Source organism: Myotis yumanensis, unplaced genomic scaffold (genome assembly GCF_028538775.1).
Source record: "Myotis yumanensis isolate MYYU_CA2020_CCGP unplaced genomic scaffold, mMyoYum1.0.hap1 SCAF_16, whole genome shotgun sequence".
Taxonomy (NCBI): Eukaryota; Metazoa; Chordata; class Mammalia; order Chiroptera; family Vespertilionidae; genus Myotis; species Myotis yumanensis.
This window is the reverse complement of record NW_027223767.1, coordinates 6,328,302-6,348,582: the sequence shown is the minus strand read 5'-3', so window position 1 is coordinate 6,348,582 and position 20,281 is coordinate 6,328,302. Positions and strand designations below refer to the sequence as shown.

Sequence of the window (20,281 nt, the reverse complement as noted above, 5' to 3'; positions counted from 1 at the left end):
GTGAATTCCTAAGTGAAGTGAGGGTGTGAGAGTGAAGAATTTGCTGTTTTTGTCTGAACAAGGAGAAGAGCTCTGGAAGCTTTATTGATCCAGTAAATAGAGGGAGAGAATAGAGAAGTGGGAGATGGGACATGTTCCGCTGGAGACTGAAAGGGCCCATTACGCTGCTCAGGTGTCTCTTTAAGTGGCCACTCTTAGGATTACTCGAGAATGAAAGACCCAATGTTACACCTATTTAATGAATTAGGCAAGGACTGAACATACTTTATACTTGTATTAGAGCATTTATTTCACCGTACTAAAAAGTCAATTGAGTCCACATATATGAAATCATTTATAAGCATATATTCTTGAACAATTGGAAAAATTTGTTATATTTGGCCTCATTTGAGATTTGGATACATTGAATTGTGCTATTTATCACCATCTGCAACTCAAGTCACCACTTGAGAACATTGACAAAATGGAAAAACGTGAAAACAAAGCACAGCATGAGCTGGACGTTCTCATTCTGGCCCCGCAGCACAGGGCTCGGTATCTGAGTCATGGGCACGTTCCCTAACTGGTTCTCACTAACTGGTCCAAGGAGGTGTCAGTTACTTCCCACGTCTGAATAGCTCTGTTAAGTGTTAAGACCATGTCAGCCACTGCTTACTCTCGCCTTGCAGAAAGCAATGTTTTTCTTTTAGAAAAACTGAGAATGAGACACATGCTTCCTTTACTTCCCAGAGCCACACAGCTGAGGTGGCATCTGGGCCTTAAAGAAGCACAGAGTTCACCACCGTTTGGTTTAAACTCTGTCTTTCCCTTCAGCACTGTGTGGGCCCAGCCTATGGCGGAGAAACAAGCTGGGCAGGGGAGTAGGGAGGGGACTCACCAGACAGTCCTGGGAAGCACTTCTGAACCATGACAAACCGGGTGACTTCTCCCCAGTGTTCAGTCCTTGGGCATTCCTGGGGACAGGGCGCATCCAGTGTACATGGCCCCTCAGCTCCACCAGGGAGTCTCAGGACAATCCAGGAGCAAAGCTCACTGAGTGTCCGTTTTCCATTTGCTCATCATGCCTCATGTTAGGGGGACCATGTAAGAAAATGTGCTTCTTGCCTTAGCTGAGTCTTCATCTGAGCTTCAAGACTGTTCTACACCTTGGCCGATGGTCTCTGGGCTCCAGACACTTCCTGTTTCAGACCTGGCCCCCTTTACTTTGGGTGTGTCAGGATGCTCATGCATTTTCACCACCAGGGCATCTACAGTTCTCAGTGAATGGCCCTCTCCAGTGGCCCTGGATCTTGTGGAAAAAGAATGCCACCTTTTCCTGGACGCTTTATACATCACATTAGCTACTTACAGATGCCAGGTGTTCTCCCAATTCATTTTTTTTTAATTAATTAATTTATTTATTTATTAATATTTTAATAATTTTTATTTCTTAAAGTATTACAAAGAGTATTACATATGTCTCCTTTTTCCACCCCTTCACATTCCCCCGGCCCCTACCCCCCGCCCCCCCCCGCCCCGTGTCTTGTGTCCATTGGTTAATCTTATACGCATGCATATAAGTCCTTCAGTTGGTCTCTTAATCCCCCCCCCCCAACCCTCCCCAGGCTTCCCACTGTAGTTTAACATTCTGTTCAATGTTGCTCTGCTTCTGTATCTACCCCTGTTCATCAGTCCATACTGGTCCCCTTTATTTGTCCCAACCTCACTGGAGTAGTCTCAACCTCACCAGGGCCGTCGGAGCCTCACCAGGGCCGTTTCAACCTCACCGGGGCCGTCCCTACCTCACGGGGGCCGTTTCAACCTCACCGGGGTCGTCCCTACCACACCGGGGCCGTTTCAACCTGACCGGGGTTGTCCCTACCAGACTGGGGTCGTCCCTACCTCACGGGGGCTGTTTCAACCTCACCGGGGTCGTTCCTACCTCACGGGGGCCGTTTCAACCTCACCGGGGCCGTCCCGACTTCACCAGAGCCGTTTCAACCTCACCGGGGTTGTCCCTACCACACCGGGGCCGTTTCAACCTACCGGGGTTGTCCCTACCACACCGGGGCTGTTTTGACCTGACCGGGGTTGTCCCTACCTCACGGGGGCCGTTTCAACCTCACCGGGGTCGTCCCTACCTCACGGGGGCCGTTTCAACCTCACCGGGGTCGTCCCTACCACACCGGGGCCGTTTCAACCTCACCGGGGTCGTCCCTACCACACCAGGGCCCTTTCGACCTGACCGGGGTCGTCCCTACCTCACGGGGGCCGTTTCAACCTCACCGGGGTCGTCCCTACCTCACGGGGGCCGTTTCAACCTCACCGGGGTCGTTCCTACCTCACGGGGGCCGTTTCAACCTCACCGGGGTTGTCCCTACCACACCGGGGCTGTTTCAACCTGACTGGGGTTGTCCCTACCACACCGGGGCCGTTTCGACCTGACTGGGGTCGTTCCTACCTCACGGGGGCCGTTTCAACCTCACCGGGGTCGTCCCTACCACACCGGGGCCGTTTCGACCTGACCGGGGTCGTTCCTACCTCACGGGGGCTGTTTCAACCTCACCGGGGTCGTCCCTACCACACCGGGGCCGTTTCGACCTGACTGGGGTCGTCCCTACCTCACGGGGGCCGTTTCAACCTCACCGGGGTTGTCCCTACCACACCGGGGCTGTTTCAACCTGACCGGGGTTGTTGCTACCACACCGGGCCGTTTCGACCCGACCAGGGTCGTCCCACCACACCGGGACCGTTTCAACCTCACCGGGGCCATCCCGACCTCACCGGGGCCATCCCAGCCTTACCGGGGAAACAGGAAGTTTGGCCCTCTGTCCCCTGCCGGTGGCTCCCCACCTGACAAAATCTCCAGGCGTTCCTGGTGGTTGAACATCCAGCACTCCTGCCCTCCACCAAGTGCACAGACTGCCTGTCTGCTGTCCCCCAGCGCCCCACAAGAGACTGGGACCAGTGGGCATGTTTGTGCGCTTGCTGGTACAGCAGTTCCACAGTGCCGGCCGAGTCAGGCCCAGCCCCGGCCGGCTCCGGACCCGACTCTGCCCCCCGATTGCGTCCCTCCCAGATGCAAGGAGCTGAAATCTGCAGCCTGCTGGGATGGAATTTGTACTTGGTGCCTCTGCACATCCTACTCAGTCTCAATGCGCTTCTTTCTATGCGAGGAGTTGAAATCTGCAGTTTGTTGGGTTGGGCTCTGTACTTGGTGTCACATCCTACTCAGTCTCAATGTTCTTTCTCTCCTTCCAGTTGTAGAGCTTCCACTGGGCCAACTTTCCCATGGTTCTGTATGATAGGTGTTTGTCTGATATTTGGTAGTTTCGATGTTGTTGTGTGAGGTAGCACGCACAGGTCTCTTCCTTATGCCGCCATCCTGGTTCTCCTGGGTCTGCTTCTTGAGTGTGTCTCCCATGGCTGCGAGCAGTTGAAGTCTGCAATTTGTTGGGATAGGCTGCAAAAGCGCAGGTGGGTCTTTTTGTGCACCTGGCACAGCTTGGATGGGGATGTAAATTGATTAGGGCTGAGACTCAGGGAGTCGCCATGGCGGAGCAAGTAGCACTGGCTGAGTCTCCGCGGCCCCTTGAATTTCTGCCAGGGCTTTGTGTCCCCCAGTGCCGGCGAGCAGCTGTGCAACAGAGTCTCCCTTGCTTTCTGATGGCTGCAAGGCCATGCTGCCTCTCCCCGTAGGGTCTGGTGCCTCATGATCCCGCCTGAACCAGCTCAGTGGATTTGAAAGTTTGCAGAAGCACAGGCGTTTCTACTTGTGAGTCTGGCACAGCCCAGATGGGATTGTAAATTGTGTAGGGCGGGGTCACAGGGAGTCGCCGGGGCGGAGACTCAGCGGCCCCTTGCCTATCCAGGACTCCAGGACTTTGTGTCCCCCAGTGCCGGCGAGCAGCCGAGCGCCAGAGCCTCCCTCGCTTCCTGACCGCTGGAAGGCCATGCCGTCTCTCGCCTTGGGGCCTGGGGCCTCAGAGACCCGCCCGAACCAGCTCAGTGGATTTGAGAGTTTGTAAAAGCACAGTCATTCCCTCTTGTGCCTCTGGCACAGCCCTGAGGGTAGGGCGGGGTCACAGGGAGTCGCCAGCGTGGAGGAAATAGCGATGGCGGCGTCTCCGCGCCCCTCGCCTCCCCGGGACACCAGGACTTCTTGTCCCTCAGTGCCGGCGAGCAGCCGCGTGTCAGAGCTTCCCTCGCTCTCCGACCACTGCAAGGCCGTGGCCGCCTCTCCCTGTGGGATCTGGGGCCTCAGAGACCCGCCCCGAGCAAGCCCAGAGGATTCGAGGGTTCGTAAAAAACCGAGAATCCATTTGCAGCCCGCGTGGCGTGTGACTGCGTACCTCTGGTTTTGGTGCCTCCGTAGCTCCCACTCAGTCTCACTGCGCTTCTTTCTTTTCCTCCAGTTGTAGATCTCCCACTGGGCCAACTTCCCCATGGTTCTGAGTGGCGGTTGTTTACTTCATAGTTGATAGTTTCAATGATGCTGTGAGAGAGCAGCACACACAGGTCCGCTCCCTACGCCGCCATCTTGGTTCCTCCACTCCCAATTCATTTGAAAATCAATATTCCTTGTAGCCTTATCTCCGAGTCTTATTGGAGAAATGGTTTGAACTGAGTACATTTGTAGAACAAAAGGTAACCACACATTTTCGTATGAATGTGAGTCTAGTTTTGGACTTTCTACTATAGTCCTTTTCTATCTATTCATGTACCAGTGCCAAACAGTTTTAATGAAAGAATTTATAGTATCTTTTATTGTCTGGTAGGGCTGATTCCCCCTCACATTTTGTCTTATTCATGCATTGTTTCCCTAGCTATTGCTGCATGATTGCTTTGTGTAGGGAACTTAGCATCTACTTGTCTAGCTCCATAGAAAAGCTTCTTGCCAATCTCACTGAAAGGATCTGACTATTCATTTCCAGCCTGATTCAGTCTCTGTGCTATCAAGTGCAAGGCTTGCCTTAATTTCCTAGGGCTGCTATAACAAATAATCACAAACTCAGAGCTTAAAACAACAGAAATTTATTCTCTCACAGGTAGGTTACAAGTCTACAAACAAGGTGTCTGCAAGGTTCCCTCTTACGACTCTAGAAAAGAATCATTCCTTGATTCCTTTTAGATTCTGGCCACTGCTGGCAATCCTTGGCCTTCCTTACTTAGAGCTATATCACTCCAGTTTCTGCCTCCCTGGTGCTCTCCCTGTGAGCATGGCTGGCTGTGTCTTTCATGAGCTTCTCATCAAGACAGTAGTCACTGGGTGAAGGCCCACCCGAAACCAGTGAACTAATTACATCTGCAAAGGCCATAGCTCCAAATCAGGTCACATTCTGAGGTTCTGGGTGGACATGTATTTTTGGAATACACTTTGCAACCCAGTACAGGGCTGTTTTTATAAATAAAAAGGTGTCCGTAGGAGGCCTACTTAGAGCCAGGCCAACAGGTCCCACAAACAATAACTGTTATCTTGGGAAAGTCTTCCCCCAGCTTTGCTCCTACCTGGAGCCATCATTCCATTGTGTGGCTCCTTTCACAGTCAGTTCTATAACCAGTGATGTGCTCTCTCAACTTCTCTTTTCCTCGGTCATACTCCCCTAACTCCCTTCTAGCTGATAGCTCTCTCCACCCAAAGCCTCCTTCACTCAGTTGAAATCTTGAGGGTAACGTGTGTACTTGCTTTGTATCATTTGCACATTTAAAAAAAAAATGTGCACTTTGTTTTCTTTAGTTTCCCCTTGATTTACGCATCCACAGAATGTGTGCTTCTTTGCCTGAAGTATATTTTACAGAGCTTCTTGGATCATTTTACTTTTCAGTATCAACACATAAGTCACAAACTAGTGGCTGGCCCATGGGACAAATTAGAGCAGTACCACTTTAAATGTAGCAATGGTTCAGCTGATAAGTCTTGGGTAAGACTTTGTGACCTAGTTTCTCCAGCCCTCACCACTTCCCCCTGCTTTGTCCACATTCTGTATCCTGATTCACAAGGTATATGCCTGCTTTTGGAACATTTGAACTTGGAGCTCCATTTGAACTCGGGCCATGAATGATGCCCATCTTTGCCTGGGAGCTGTTCGTTTTGCACCAGGAGCTTAGCCCTGTGCTGCCTCTCCGTTTGCCATTCTTAGCCATGTCTGCTAGGATCATCAGCTTTTCTGGCAGGAGCTTTATTTTCTCTCATTGACTTATAAGAATTAATTTTATATATAAAGGCTATTAAGTTGTTATTTGTGTGGTAAAATTTTGCCCTTGTTTAACATTTGCCATTCAATTATTTCTAAACTGCAAAAGTTATGTAATTTCATTTAATTGTCAATTTTCTTTTATGGCTGTTGCTTTTAGTACCATGGTAATAAAATGTAAATTAAAAAATTACCTAACTCAAATTGGGAGTAAAAAAAAAAGCATTTACATATTAATTTTTTAAATATTATAAGACAATATATTCAAATTAGTCTATTTTCTTTTGCTATTCTTATAAGTGGAGTTCTTTACATATATTTTATTTTTTTAAATCACCTTTTATTATTGTAAAAGCAGATACATACATTTTAGAAAATTATAAAATGCAGAGAATAAAAGAATATGAAATCATTATATCCCACTACTCACAGAATGTCCGCTTTAACATTGCGGTAGGTTTCTTTCTTTTCAGATCCTTTTATAACGTTTATGCCAGAATGACTTTATATTATTCATAGTGCATTGTAACCTTCTTGCTAATATTGTTCATCTTTCATTTCAAAAACTTTTATCTTACCTAATAGCTAGGCCTTATTCAAATTCCCCTACTGGGCAGAGAGCGGAGGAACCCTGAGGGGTTACATGATTGTCCCCAGCGAATCTGTTTTCATTAAAGCATGGAATACAGAAAACAACAAAGAAGTTCAGCTAGTGCTCTGGTCTCATCTGAAATTCTACAGCCCCAGCCTCTGACACCTGTCCAGTGTTCCGAATGAGTGAATGAAATGTCCTCCAATTGGTAAAGCTGTAATGCAACAGACAGAAGTCCAGCCTTCTGCTCTTCTGCCTGATGGGTGTGATCTTTGCTCTGCTCCAGTTTTCCTAGCTTCTCCAGATCCGGCCATCCTGGTGCCTCTTCCCGCAGGCTGCTCTGTCGTGGCATTCTCTCAGACCACCCACCCCTGAGTGCAAAGAAATTTCAAGCATTCTGACTACTGCTTACTACTGAATGTTCAGTTGGTGAAATTGAAGGTCTTCCACTCGCTCAGAAGAAAGAAATCCAGAAGCAGCAGCTGAGCCACGTGCTTCTCAGCTGCTGTGGATGGCCCTGGCTCTTCTGACCACACTCCCCAATAGGATGTCACTGAGATCCCTCAAATGGAGCCTCCTGCTGCTGTCACTCCTGAGCTTCCTCGTGATGTGGTACCTCAGCCTGCCCCAGTACAGTGTGATAGAGCGCGTCAACTGGATGTGCTTCTATGAGTATGAGCCCATTTACAGGCAAGACTTTCGCTTCACGCTTCAAGAGCATTCCAACTGCTCTCATCAAAACCTATTTCTTGTCATCCTGCTGACCTCACACCCCTCCGATGTGAAAGCCAGACAGGCCGTTAGAGTTACTTGGGGTGAAAAAAAGTCTTGGTGGGGATATGAGGTTCTTACATTTTTCTTATTAGGCCAGCAGGCCGAAAAGGAAGACAACGTGTTATCGTTGTCCCTAGAGGATGAGCACCTTCTCTACGGTGACATAATATGACAAGATTTTTTAGACACATACAATAACCTGACCTTGAAAACCATTATGGCCTTCAGGTGGGTCACTGAGTTTTGCCCCAATGCCAAGTACGTCATGAAAACAGACACCGATGTCTTTATCAATACTGGCAATTTAGTAAAGTATCTTCTAAATTTAAACCAGTCAGAGAAGTTTTTCACCGGTTATCCTCTAATTGATAATTATTCCTATAGAGGATTTTACCAAAAAGCCCATATTTCCTATCAGGAGTATCCCTTCAAGGTGTTCCCTCCCTTCTGCAGTGGGTTTGGTTATGTGATGTCCAGAGACTTGGTGCCAAAAATCTATGAGATGTTGAGTCACGTCAAACCCATTAAGTTTGAAGGTGTTTATGTTGGGATCTGTTTGAATTTATTGAAAGTGGACATTCATATTCCAGAAGACACAAACCTTTTCTTTTTGTATAGGATTCATTTGGATGTCTGTCAACTCAGACGTGTGATTGCAGCCCATGGCTTTTCTTCCAAGGAAATTATCACATTTTGGCAGGTTATGCTGAGGAACACCACATGCCATTATTAAATTCATGTTCTACTCAAAACTTAGAGAAGGACAGGACACTTTGTGGGATGCGTCAGAGTTGGCACTGTAATGGAACACTCATGAGAAGGTCACTGTGTTGGCTTGCACTGAACTGAAATTCATGACGCACCCATAGACTAGAGACTATAGGCTTACACTTTACTTGTGTTATATTTTGACAGAAATCAAATCAGGCCCTTTAAAGATGATATTGAGAGGAATGAAAACAAAGTCTTTTGTTAATAACAGGACCAAACAATTTAAATATATCATTCTGTAGACTAGAACTTCTTAAAGGGATTTTATTGAATTATAAGCTCATTAGTTCATAACAACAAAGCAGCGTGAAGCTCTATTTATTGAATAGTATAGTCAGTTAATGGTTTTGTGTATCTCTTATGTGGATTACCAATTTAAAAAATATATAGTTCTGTGTAAAAACTTGGAGTTATACCAAACTATTACCTGTCTTTGGTCATTCAGAAGGTACTTCAAGGTGTTGCAGTATTTCAGAGTTATCAATTATTATTTAATATTGCTTAGAAATTTTTTAGTGTTTAAATGTTATGTTTTTTCAATACTGTATAAACAGAATAGTGAATCACCCTTTACATTTGAACTCTTTTCTAGTTACTTCACTAATGTGTTATTGATAACTCCATTAATGTAAAGTCATTGGTCATTATTGTGTATCAGTAATCTCTTTAACTTTGATAAATATTTTATTGTGGTAATATAGAGAAGAATGAAAGGGAGAAAATCCGAACTATTGTCTTGTTTTTAAAAACATAATCCCCAGTGTTTTTAGATGTCACTTTATCGGTCTCGTTTTCTTCCTGGGAATTAGGATTAACATAGAATGCCAGGCAGTGTGTTTCCTTTGGGAAAGGACTCCAAAGGCAAAAAAGAAAAGACTCTGATGGCCAGAATACATCGAAAGGAATGTCATATTCTGGTACTTGAGTTGGAAAGAGAAGACTAAAGATTTGAGTTACATTACTAATCTCCGTGTGTTTTCTCATTAGCAATCAGTTTGAGAATAAAGAGGGGAAAAAAAAACCACAAAAAAAAACCCAAAAAACAAAACAAAAACAAATTCCCCTACTGGTTCTCAAAAGAATTTTTAGATGTTTACCAACACCAGGGTGGGTGAGGGCATGAGCGGGGGTGGGAGGGGAGCAAAGGGGGGGATAAGGACACATATGTAATACCTTAATCAATAAAGAAAGAAAAAAAAGTTGTATTCAATCCAGATTCTACTTGAATTTGTAGCATTTGCTTGTTATGTTCCTTAAGTCTCTTTCAAGCAGCGCTGGCTGCCCTGGCCTGTGTGATGTTGAAGGATCATTCTATTGACCAAAAGGTCACAGGTTCAATTTCTGGTCAGGGCACATACCTAGATTATGGGTTCGATTCCAGTCAGGGATAGTGTGGGAGGAAACCAACCAATATTTCTCTCTCACATTGATGTTTCTCTCTCTCTCCGTTTCTCTCTCCCTCTTTCCCTCTCTCTCTCAAAATCAATGAACATGTCCTTGTGTGAGGATAAAAACAAACAAAAAGCACAGGCTTTGTTTAAGAGATCAAGCCAATCATTCTCCAGAATGTCTCCTCTCTAGTTGGTTGCTTACTCATTGTATAGTTTGGCTTGTTCCATCCCATGTACAGTCAGCCCTTACGTGGGTTCTGCATCCTGGAATCAACCAACCACGGATTGAAAATACACATATTTTAAAATGTCATCTCATTGCTGACATGTACTATGAAGTTAGGCCTATGACAGTTGCTGGTTGCATCTTTACTGACTTTTTTTCTGGTCATGCTTCCCTGCAATGGTGACTTAAATAGCATTTGTATTGTTTTAGGTATTATACGTAATCCAGAGATGATTTAAAGTATATTCGAGGTGTGAGCAGATTATATGCAAATGCTCCATTTTATATAAGGGCCTTGACCATCTACAGATGTTGGTATTCATAGGTGGCCCTGAAAGTAATCCCCACAGGGACTGAGAAACAACTGCATATCTACTAACCTGGAGCTAAATGGAAAGTTTGATACATTCAAGTCAAATATGTTGACATCTAAAATGATAATTCATGTAAGCGATGTGGACTTCATGCCGAATCCTATCAGAAGATACATTATCTGACTGCCCCACCTTTTGTGATACTAAGATAGGACAAGATGCTGGATCAACTAATAGGCTGAGTGACAGACATCAGATCCACTTATTGAGTAATTACATTTTCCCCTCATAACTCTTGTTGGGTTGCGCACTATCCAAAAATCCAACTCACACTATTGTCTTAACAGTGATTCATAATCATTTTCTGAATCAATAATTTCATTAATGTTTACAAAATTATTTGTTTTAATGCTGTCGGTCCTCCTTCTTTGTTAGCAGGCCTTCCGTATTACTCATCAGCAGGGTTATTTGCTTATCCTGGAATGTATTTCTATTGTCAAGATAGGATACATGCTGTCTTCCTTCTCACTAGGAAACAGTCATCAAAGACAGGAGTTGCTATTATTGCTGTTTCATGCAGTTAGCAATTACTTTTTTATCTTTCTATTTTTTAAGTATTCTTATGATTCATGAATTTTTACTTGAATTTGTAACATTTGAATTCACTACAATATCACTTTTACCTATTATTTTTAAGACTTTTTTTTCAGGGAAGTTTTATGGTCTACAAAAAAATGCATAGGAAGATACAGATTCCTCAGATACTTCCTATCCCTCCAACATGCAGTCTACCCCATTATCAACATTATTCACCAGAATGGTACATTTTTAACCAAGGATGGACCTCCATTGCCACACCATAATCACTCAGAGTCCATAGTTTACTTTGGGGTTCACTCTTGGTGTTGTGTATTATATAAGCGTGGACAAATGTACAATGACATATACCTGTCAATATAACATCCCACAGAGTATTTTCACTGCCCTAAAAATCCTCTGTGCTCTTATTTATCCTCTCCCTCTCCTCCCTCCTCCTCCTCCATCTGGTGGTCTTTTTATTGTCTCCATAGTTTGCCTTTTCTATAATGTAATATAGTTGGAATCATACAGTATATAGCCTTTTAAAAGCAACTTATTTTACTTGGTAATATGTGCTGGGGTCCAACCCCAGCAGGTCCAGGGGTCCCCAAAGGTGTGGACGGAGTCGGCGAAGAAGGAATGACACAGAGGCAGCATTCAGTTGATCAGCAGCCTAGCCAGGAACTCTAGCCAGGATCTCCAGCCAAGCTCTGTCCAGGATCTCCAGCTAAGTTCTAGTGCCAGGTTTTCTAGGTTCTCCAGCTAGGTTCTGTAGCTAGGTTCTCCAGCCAGGTTCTATCCAGGTTCTCCTGCCATGTTCTGTCTAGGTTCTCTAGCCAAGTTCTGTAGCCAAGTTCTGTAGCCAGGTTCTGTCCAGGATCTTTTGCCATGTTCTCCTGCTAGGTTCTGTCTCTAGGTTCTGTTTCTAGGTTCTGTGTAGGATCTCCAGCCAAGTCCTGTCTCTAGGTTCTTCAGCCAGGTTCTCTCGCTAGGTTCTGCTTCTAGGTTCTGTCTCTAGGTTCTGTGTCTAGGTTCTGTCTAGGATCTCCAGCCAAGTCCTATCTCTAGGTTCTGTGTAGGATCTCCAGCCAAGTCTTGTCTCTAGGTTCTGTGTCTCTCTAGGTTCTGTGTCTAGGTTCTGAGTCTAGGTTCTGTCTTTTATTGTCTTGTTACATCTGTATTTATACCAGTTGATTTTAATCCTATCAATTTCTATTCCAAAGGTTAGGGCGTTTCTTATTCCAGGGAGTAAAGATTATGTAGCTTAAGCATGATTGTTCTTAGTTAAAGTGATTAACTACCCACCTGGCACTTAGTTAAGGGGTTTTATTCCCTCCCTAACTTCAGGGAAAAATCCCTACCTGGGAAAACAACCTTTCTCAGAGAGGTGACCTTGGTTAAAACACATAGCGCTAAGGGGAGCAAACATATTAAGAACAGTATGCCATATACGCCAGGTTCCTTGAAACATATGCTGTGCAGATGTTTCTTCTCTGCAGCGACTGTGTCAAGCAGCAAGGATGGACCGGCTCCCGGCAAATATGCATTCAGGTTTATGCCATGTCTTTTCATGGTTTGATAGCTCATTTCTTTCTAGCACTGAATAATGTTCTATTGTCTGAATGTAGCATAGTTTACTTGTCCACTCACTTACTGAAGGAAATCTTAGTTACTCCAAAATTTTAGCAATTATGAATAAAACTGCTATAAATATTCATGTGCAGGATTTTGTGTGGACATAAGTTTGCAACTCTTTGGTAAATACCAAAGAGTATGATTGCTGAATCATATGATGAGTATGTTTAGTTTTGTAAAAAAAAACAAAAACAAAAAAACCTCCAAACTGTCTTCCAAAGTGGCTATATCCATTTTGAATTCTCACCAGAAACTAATAAAAGTTTCTACTGTTCCACATCCTTCTCAGTATTTGCTGTTATTTTCTGGAGTTTGGCCATTCTAGTAGGTGTGTAGTAATATTTCATTATTGTTTCAATTTGCATTTCTCTATTGACAACTAATGTGAAACAATTTTTTATATGCCTATTTGCCATCTATGTATCTTTTTTGGTGTGGTGTCTGTTAAATTCTTGGGCCTGCTTTTAAATAAAAGACTTTTATTTAAATTGTGTAAATAAACTTTTATTTAAGTTATTTATTTACTATTGGACTTATTATTTATTCATCTATTTATTTCAATATACATAGACAAAGTAATAGATGTTGCAAACACAGAGGATTCTCTATTTATGATCAAGACAGTCTCCCACTCCCCAAAAAAAGTCATTCCTAAGTTCATTTACTTGGAAGTCCAGAGTGTAATTATAAATATAAACACTATTATTAACAATTAGTATTAGGCAGAGTTGATAAAATTATTTGTTAGTCCTTGTGCTATAAAAGCTTTTATGTTCAAAATTCTTAAAAAAGATGCTTGGCTACAAAAATAAATAAAGCATGCTTTAATAAAATTACTGTTCATGGGCAAGAAGAGAGTAAATACAATTACGTTACATTACCATTCCAGAAAAGAAGGTCTGAAGAATGAAGATCATTCTAAACTTTTAAAACTTTTTATTATGGAAAATTTCAAAAATATAGAAAAGTAAACAGAGCACTACTGTGAATTGCATGCAGCTATCACCTGGCATCGAAACTATTCAGCACGTGCCAACCTTGTTTCATATACACCCTATTCTCTTCTCCCTCACCCTGCGATATTTGAAGCAAATAACTAAACATCATTCATAAATGTTTCAATACCTAGCTCTAAACAAAAGGGCCTTTAAAAGCATAATTAAAATACCACTATCAGCCTAGAAAATGAGCAATATATCATTATAATCTTAAGTATCTTATAGTGTTCAGATTTTTCCAATTGTTTTAGACTAACAATGGACCTGGGTATATACTAGTACTTAAGGTAAATTTGTTCGAGTCTTGGTTGAAATAAAGTAACATCCCACTTGGTTGATTTGTTACCTCAGAATCAAAGATTCTTTTGTGATATCTCTCTTCTTGAAAATTTGTATTGAAGGGGCCAAGTTATTTGTCCTGTAGAATTTCCCACAGAGTCATTTAACATGAGCCTTGCATTTTGTATAAGTGAACAGTTAGATTGAGAGAGGTGAATTTAACCTGAATTTAAATTAATTTATTAATGGCTGTAAAATGTGATTCTTGAATTGTATCATTTCTTTCTTTATTCATTAGCTGGAATATTTCTTAAAAGATCACTGCTTCTCCATTACTTAGTTACTCAGTGCTACAAATCATATAGAAAAGGCAAGGTAAATGCTTGATCATTACACATCTTTTAAATAATGGGGAGTACTCATAGAATATTTCAAATGTGATAAATTTCTTTAATATTATTATGAGCTCATAAGCTTAAATATATTTGATATACTTCAATCCATTATAATTTTTTTATGCTCTAATTTTTCAATCTTTGGCCAGTGGGAGCCTCTTCAAGTTGGTTCTTGAATACTTTCAAAATGACCCCAGTAAGGCGTTGGTGGTATAGTGGTTTGCATAGCTGCCTTCCAAAATGACCCTGGTAATTTTGTTATCTTCCCCACTTTCTGGCACCACGGATGTTCCATCATGTGCATTGCCTTCAAACCAGGAATCAGCCACTTTCCAGGAAGCTCTGTTCCTTCTAGTGGGATGTTATTCAGAAACCACTGTGGGCTTCAGGGGCTGATGGGCCCTCGTGGTTTTAATTGGATTTGCTGGTTTGGATAGAAACACTGACGTACATTTACTTTGAAAGCAGCCACAAACTTTCACTGGATTCTCTTAGAATGTCCAGGTAGATGACATAATCTACACATAATAGTTAATTTTGATTTCTCCTTTAAAATATTTGTTCCCCTTTTAAAAATTTCATGCCAGTGTATTGAAATGAATTCTAACAACAATAATAAGATGATAAATAGCCGTGATGATATTGGTACTCAATTCTTATTTCTAACTAGAGGCCTGGTGCACAAATTCATGGATGGGTGGGGTCCCTCTCTGCCTGGCTGGCAATCGAGGCATAACAGGGGGCCAGCTGGCCAGGGGGATGGACCATGGGAGGTTGGCTGTGGGAGTGCACTGACCACTAAGGGGCAGCTCCTGTGTTGAGCACCTGCCCCCTGGTGGTCAGTGTGCATCATAGCGACTGTTCGATCAGTTGTTCCGGTCATTCTGATTGTTCGGTCATAACGGTCACTTAGGCTTTTATACATGTAGATATTAGTGGAAATATAACTAATATGTCATCCCATACACCAAAAGGTTACAGGTTAGATTTCTGGTCAGGGCACATACCTGAGTTGCAGGTTTAATCCCTGGTTGGAGTACATACAGGAGGCAACTGATCCATGTTTCCCTCTCTCTTTCTTTCTTTCTCTTTCCCTTCCTGTATCTAAAATCAATAAACACATCCTCAGGTGAGGATTAACAAAATAAATAAATAAAAAATAAATAAAATTATCTAATCAAACAAGATATGCAATGGTTTTTATGTTGTTCTTTTTTGTTGTTAAACACTGGGAGCAAAATAATTTACTGCAATTAAAGGAAGGAGCTGAATGAGCTTCCACTAATGGAGAAAGGGGGTATTGTCACAGCATCAGCATTTTCCCCATTCCATCTCTATTTGACATCCATCAAAACATACCATTGTCCTCCCTGGCCAGGTGGTTCAGTTGGTTAAAACATCCTTCTGATATGCCAAGGTTGTGGGTTTGATCCCTAGTCAGGGAACATACAAGAAGCAACCAGTGAATGCATAAGTAGGTGGAATAACAAATTTATCTCTTTTTTCTCTCTACCTAAAAAGTCAGTAAATAAATTTAAAAAAAAAACCCAAATCATTGGCCATTTTGTTTAAAAAATGCAAATGGTTGTGTACATACATCAGTTCCTTGATATACAATGAAGGAATGGGGAAGGGGGAAATGAGAGAACAGAGAGAACTATGCCATAGTAGTCAGGTTGTAGTGGATCCAAACCGCAGTCTTCTAACTGAGAATGTCTTCTTGATGGAGGAAGGAAAGTAGCAGGCACCTTCCCTATGCTGGAACACACAAAGTGTGTCTTCATGGTCCATGTCCAAGTGCGCAGGTTTGTCTGTCAAATCAGAATCTGATCTGCCTCATTGACAAACCCTGTCCTTTCATTCGTTTACTAAGTGGTGCATGCCCCTTCATCTTAAACTGCATCCCAGAACCATCCCGCCTCACCTTCAAATTAGTATGATCATTGATCTCAGTCTTGACTCCTTCCTTGGGCTTTTCGTTGGCCATGGCTAGCTCTGGTCTTCTCAGCTTCAGCTTCACAGATGTGCTAGGTTCACACCAAAGGAGCACACAAGCAAGAGAAGGAGGCGGTGGAGGAGGGAGAGGGCGCCTGCTCCTCCTGAGCCCCTTCCCCACCACGTGTGCCAGCAAGAACCTCCCGGGCTTTCCATTGGCTGCTGCCTCAGGAAGCAACACTTACATAACCACACCCAATGCTAAGCCCCGCCCATCGCTGCCAGGACTCGGGTCTCAGGGTCAGCCCTGCCAGGCCCTGGGGAAGAGACTGCAACAAGCATGGCTGGCTGCCACCAAGACATAAAAATATAATAACAACAAAGTTTGGGTATAACAAATCCATTTTCAACACTTCACAAGATTTTGAGTGTTTCCCTTTTGACCTAATGATATAATGAGCAAAGTAAATATATTTTATAATATATTTTTAAAATTTATCTTTATTGTTGAAAGTTTTATAGATTCCCTCCTTTTTTCCCCCATTGACCCCCTTCCTCTCCACTCCCATCCCCTCCCCAGGCCTTTACCTCATTATTGTCTGTGTCCATGGGTTATTCATATATGCACATATGTTCTTTAGTTGATCTCTTCCCTCATCCCCATTCCCTCTGAGATTACACAGTCTGTTGCATTATTCCATGTCACTGTATCTATTTTGTTGGTTTATTTTGTTCATTAGATTCTATATATAAATGAGATCCTCTGAAACTTGTCTTTCTCTGATTGACTTATTTCACTTAGCATGATATTCTCCAGATTCCTCCATGCTGTCTCAAAGTGTAAGAAATTCTTCTTTTCTTTTCTTTCTTCTTCTTTTTTTTTTTTTTTTTTTTTACAGCTGCATAAAATTCTATGGTGGAAATGTACCACAGTTGTTGTTTTTTTATCCATTCATTTCCTGATAGGCACTTGGGCCATTTCCAGACCTTAGCTATTATAAATAGTACTTCTATGAACACAGGGTTGCATATATTCTTTCTGATTGGTGTATCAGGCTTCTTAGGATATATTTCTAGAAGTGGGATGGATCACTGGGTCAAATGGCAGTTCTATTTTTTATGTTTTTGAGGCAACTCTACACTGTTTTCCATAGTGGCCGTACCAGTCTGCATACCCACCAGCAGTGTACCAGGGCTCCCTTTTCTTCACATCCTTGGCAGCACTTGTTGTTTGTTGATTTTTTTATTGTAGCCACTCTGGCAGGTGTAAGGTGATATTTCATTGCCATTTCAATTTTCATCTCTCTGATTATTAGTGACGTTGAGCATTTTTTCATATGTCTCTTGGCCATTTGTATGTCAATTTTGGAGAAGTGGCTATTTAGATCTTCTGCCCATTTTTAGTTGGATTGTTTGTCTTCCTTTTGCTCAGTTGTATGAGTACTTTATATATTTTGGATATTAACCCTTTATCAGATGTATCATTGGCAAATATGATCTCCCATAAAGTGGGTTCCCTTTTCATTTAGATGCTGGTTTCTTTTACTATGCAGAAGCTTGTCATTTTGATGTGTCCCATTTGTTTATTTTTTTCCTTTGTTTTTTGCCTTAGGCATTGCATCAATGAAAATTTTACTACATGAGATGTCTGATATTTTGCTGCCTATGTTTTCTCCAAAGATTTTTATGGTTTCATGACTTACATTATATTGAAGCATCTCACTCTTGTGGTGATTTTACTTGGCATGATGCATTATATTTGTAACAGAGTACTTGTATTTATTTCTTATATTTTATTTAGGATTTTGTAACAATATGAATATTTATGAAGGCTCTATTCCTTTTTATATTCTCTGTCAGGCTATGCACTGAGATGAAGCTATCCTTATGAACTGAATTGGCAAGCTTTCTTTCTTTTCCTATGAGCTAGGGCCATTTAAATGATATGGAAATTCTCTTTCTTGAATGCTTAAAAACTCACCCCAAACCATCTGGGCCCAACACCTTTTTAGTTGTTGATTATCTGGAAGTCTTTCTAAATCCTTTCACTGTTAGTGATCAACTCAGTTTTCAATATCTCTTTAAATTTATTTCTGTCATTCATATATTTCAGATTAATTCCTTCTACTGCTTGACACTACACTCATAGATCTTTGTAATTTCTATATTTTAAATTTTTGAGGTTTTCTTTGTTGCTTATATATTAATCATTTGTATGAACATTTAATGGATTTTTTTCAATAATTCTACTTCTTGGGTGAAAATTTTGATATATAAACATGTTGAGCAAAATAACCTTATTAATTATACCACTCAAATAACCTGTCATTATGTATCATTAGTCTAATGGTCTAGTCCAGTGGTCAGCAAACCATGGCTCGCGAGCCACATGCAGCTCTTTGGCCCCTTGAGTGTGGCTCTTCCTCAAAATACCATGTGTGGGCGCGCACGTACAGTGCGATTGAAACTTTGTGGCCCATGCGCAGAAGTCTGTTTTCAGCCTGGACGAGTCTATTTTGAAGAAGTGGCGTTAGAAGAAGTGGGAGTACATTTGCTGAGGTCGACCCCTCAGATTGAGGACATTTTTAGCAAAGGCCAGCTTATGAGTACCCTAATTAAGTTAATAACAATGTACCTACCTATAGTGTTTAAGTTTAAAAAATTTGGCTCTCAAAAGAAATTTCAATCATTGTACTGTTGATATTTGGCTCTGTTGACTAATGAGTTTGCTGACCAGTGCTTTAGTCTAATGATTTAGTCTAAAGATCATAACTTTTCCTAATGTACCTTTGTATATGTAATAGTTTGTATTTATATATTTCAATTCTAGGCCATGTGAACTGTATAGACTAATAACTACAATAATTTTATTATGAATTATTTTTCTTCCCTATTTAAAATTTAATTTTGTCATAAATTCTCTTATTCCTGACATGTTTTGTCAACCTAGTTTTCTCTTCTCTTTTTATTTCCTCCTTTCTTCTATACTTTCTTCCTCCTTTCTTTCCTTCTTTTTTTCCCTCTCTCTTTTAAAATTTATAATATAAAGTTTATATATAAATATAAAGTTTATACTTTAAAATATAAATATAATCCTCATTTTATGTTCTTTTAAATTTCTATTTTTCCCCCATGCCTTTTGAAATTAAAATTTGTTTGATTTTTTCCAACTAATATGAGAATATTTGATTTTAATATGGATATTTAATACATTTATATTTAGTGTTATAAATAACATAATTTTATTCTATTATTTTATTTTATGCTTTCAGTTTTTTTTGTTTCCTTTTGCTATATTGCTCATTTTATTTCTTAACTAGGAAAGTTAATAGTTTGAAGAGATGCTAATAGATACTCTGGAAAAATGCAAACACATTCACAATTAAACAAGATAGAGATATTTGGGGACTTTTTGGGGGGAGGGGCTACAATAAATATAACAAAAGTAGAATTCCTAAGAGTCTCAGAAATTAAGCCACCTGTTTAACTATGTTTAATCAAAGATCACAATTTTATTTGAACTCAGAACATATTTTTCATAATGCATTGACTGACAACCTCTGGAATTGTAATCTGTAGGGTGTCCTGTTGGGAAATGCACCCCTAGTGATCTGGAACTCATCTATCCTACTTTGTTACAACATTGTTCACCTTTGAATGTTCTAACTGCACATATTGAACCCATTTTCCAACCCTACTTTTGAGCTTATCTACTGTTTTGTGTGTCTCTTCAACTAATTCCTTGCATTTACTGGTATCATGGTGTAATTCTATTACCATTGGAGTCTGCCATCTGAGACATTTTACTAGTAAATGATTACATTGAACTATTAGAAGAGGAATTTATAGTGACAATTATAGTTTGGCCCCAGGTAGATGTTCAAATTACTATTAGTAAGAAAGGAATGTCTAATGGGTGGTAAGAGAGAAACAGAAGATCTGAAGCCTGAATAGAGATGGACAGGAGATTACCACCTAAGACATGGAGATTGGCTGTAAAAGGAGCAACACCACCATGATAAGCTGGCACGTTTATGCCAAAGAGTTCAAAGAACTGCAAAGGCTCCATGACAGAAGTGTTTTATTAAAGCCCCAAAATAGCATATCTGGCTTTGAAACAACTATCAATGGTTTGATGGTTTACTAGTTTACTAGTTTTCTCTAATCTTTGAGAAAAAAAAAAATAGTTGAGAAGTAAGAACAGGGTTCTAATGAGTAC

General features: G+C 41.4%; 1 protein-coding gene and 1 pseudogene across 1 annotated transcript; one reads left to right on the top strand and one right to left on the bottom strand.

Moving 5' to 3' along the window:
* Positions 1 to 7,261: 7,261 nt before the first annotated feature.
* On the top strand, positions 7,262 to 8,272 carry LOC138994240 (UDP-GalNAc:beta-1,3-N-acetylgalactosaminyltransferase 1-like). Its single transcript, XM_070394021.1, is given in 1 exon segment — positions 7,262 to 8,272. A coding segment is annotated over 1 exon segment (996 nt). The 5' UTR covers positions 7,262 to 7,276.
* A 7,526-nt stretch (positions 8,273 to 15,798) lies between these two features.
* On the bottom strand, positions 15,799 to 16,114 carry LOC138994629 (small ubiquitin-related modifier 2 pseudogene; annotated as a pseudogene).
* Between the last annotated feature and the right edge of the window lie 4,167 nt (positions 16,115 to 20,281).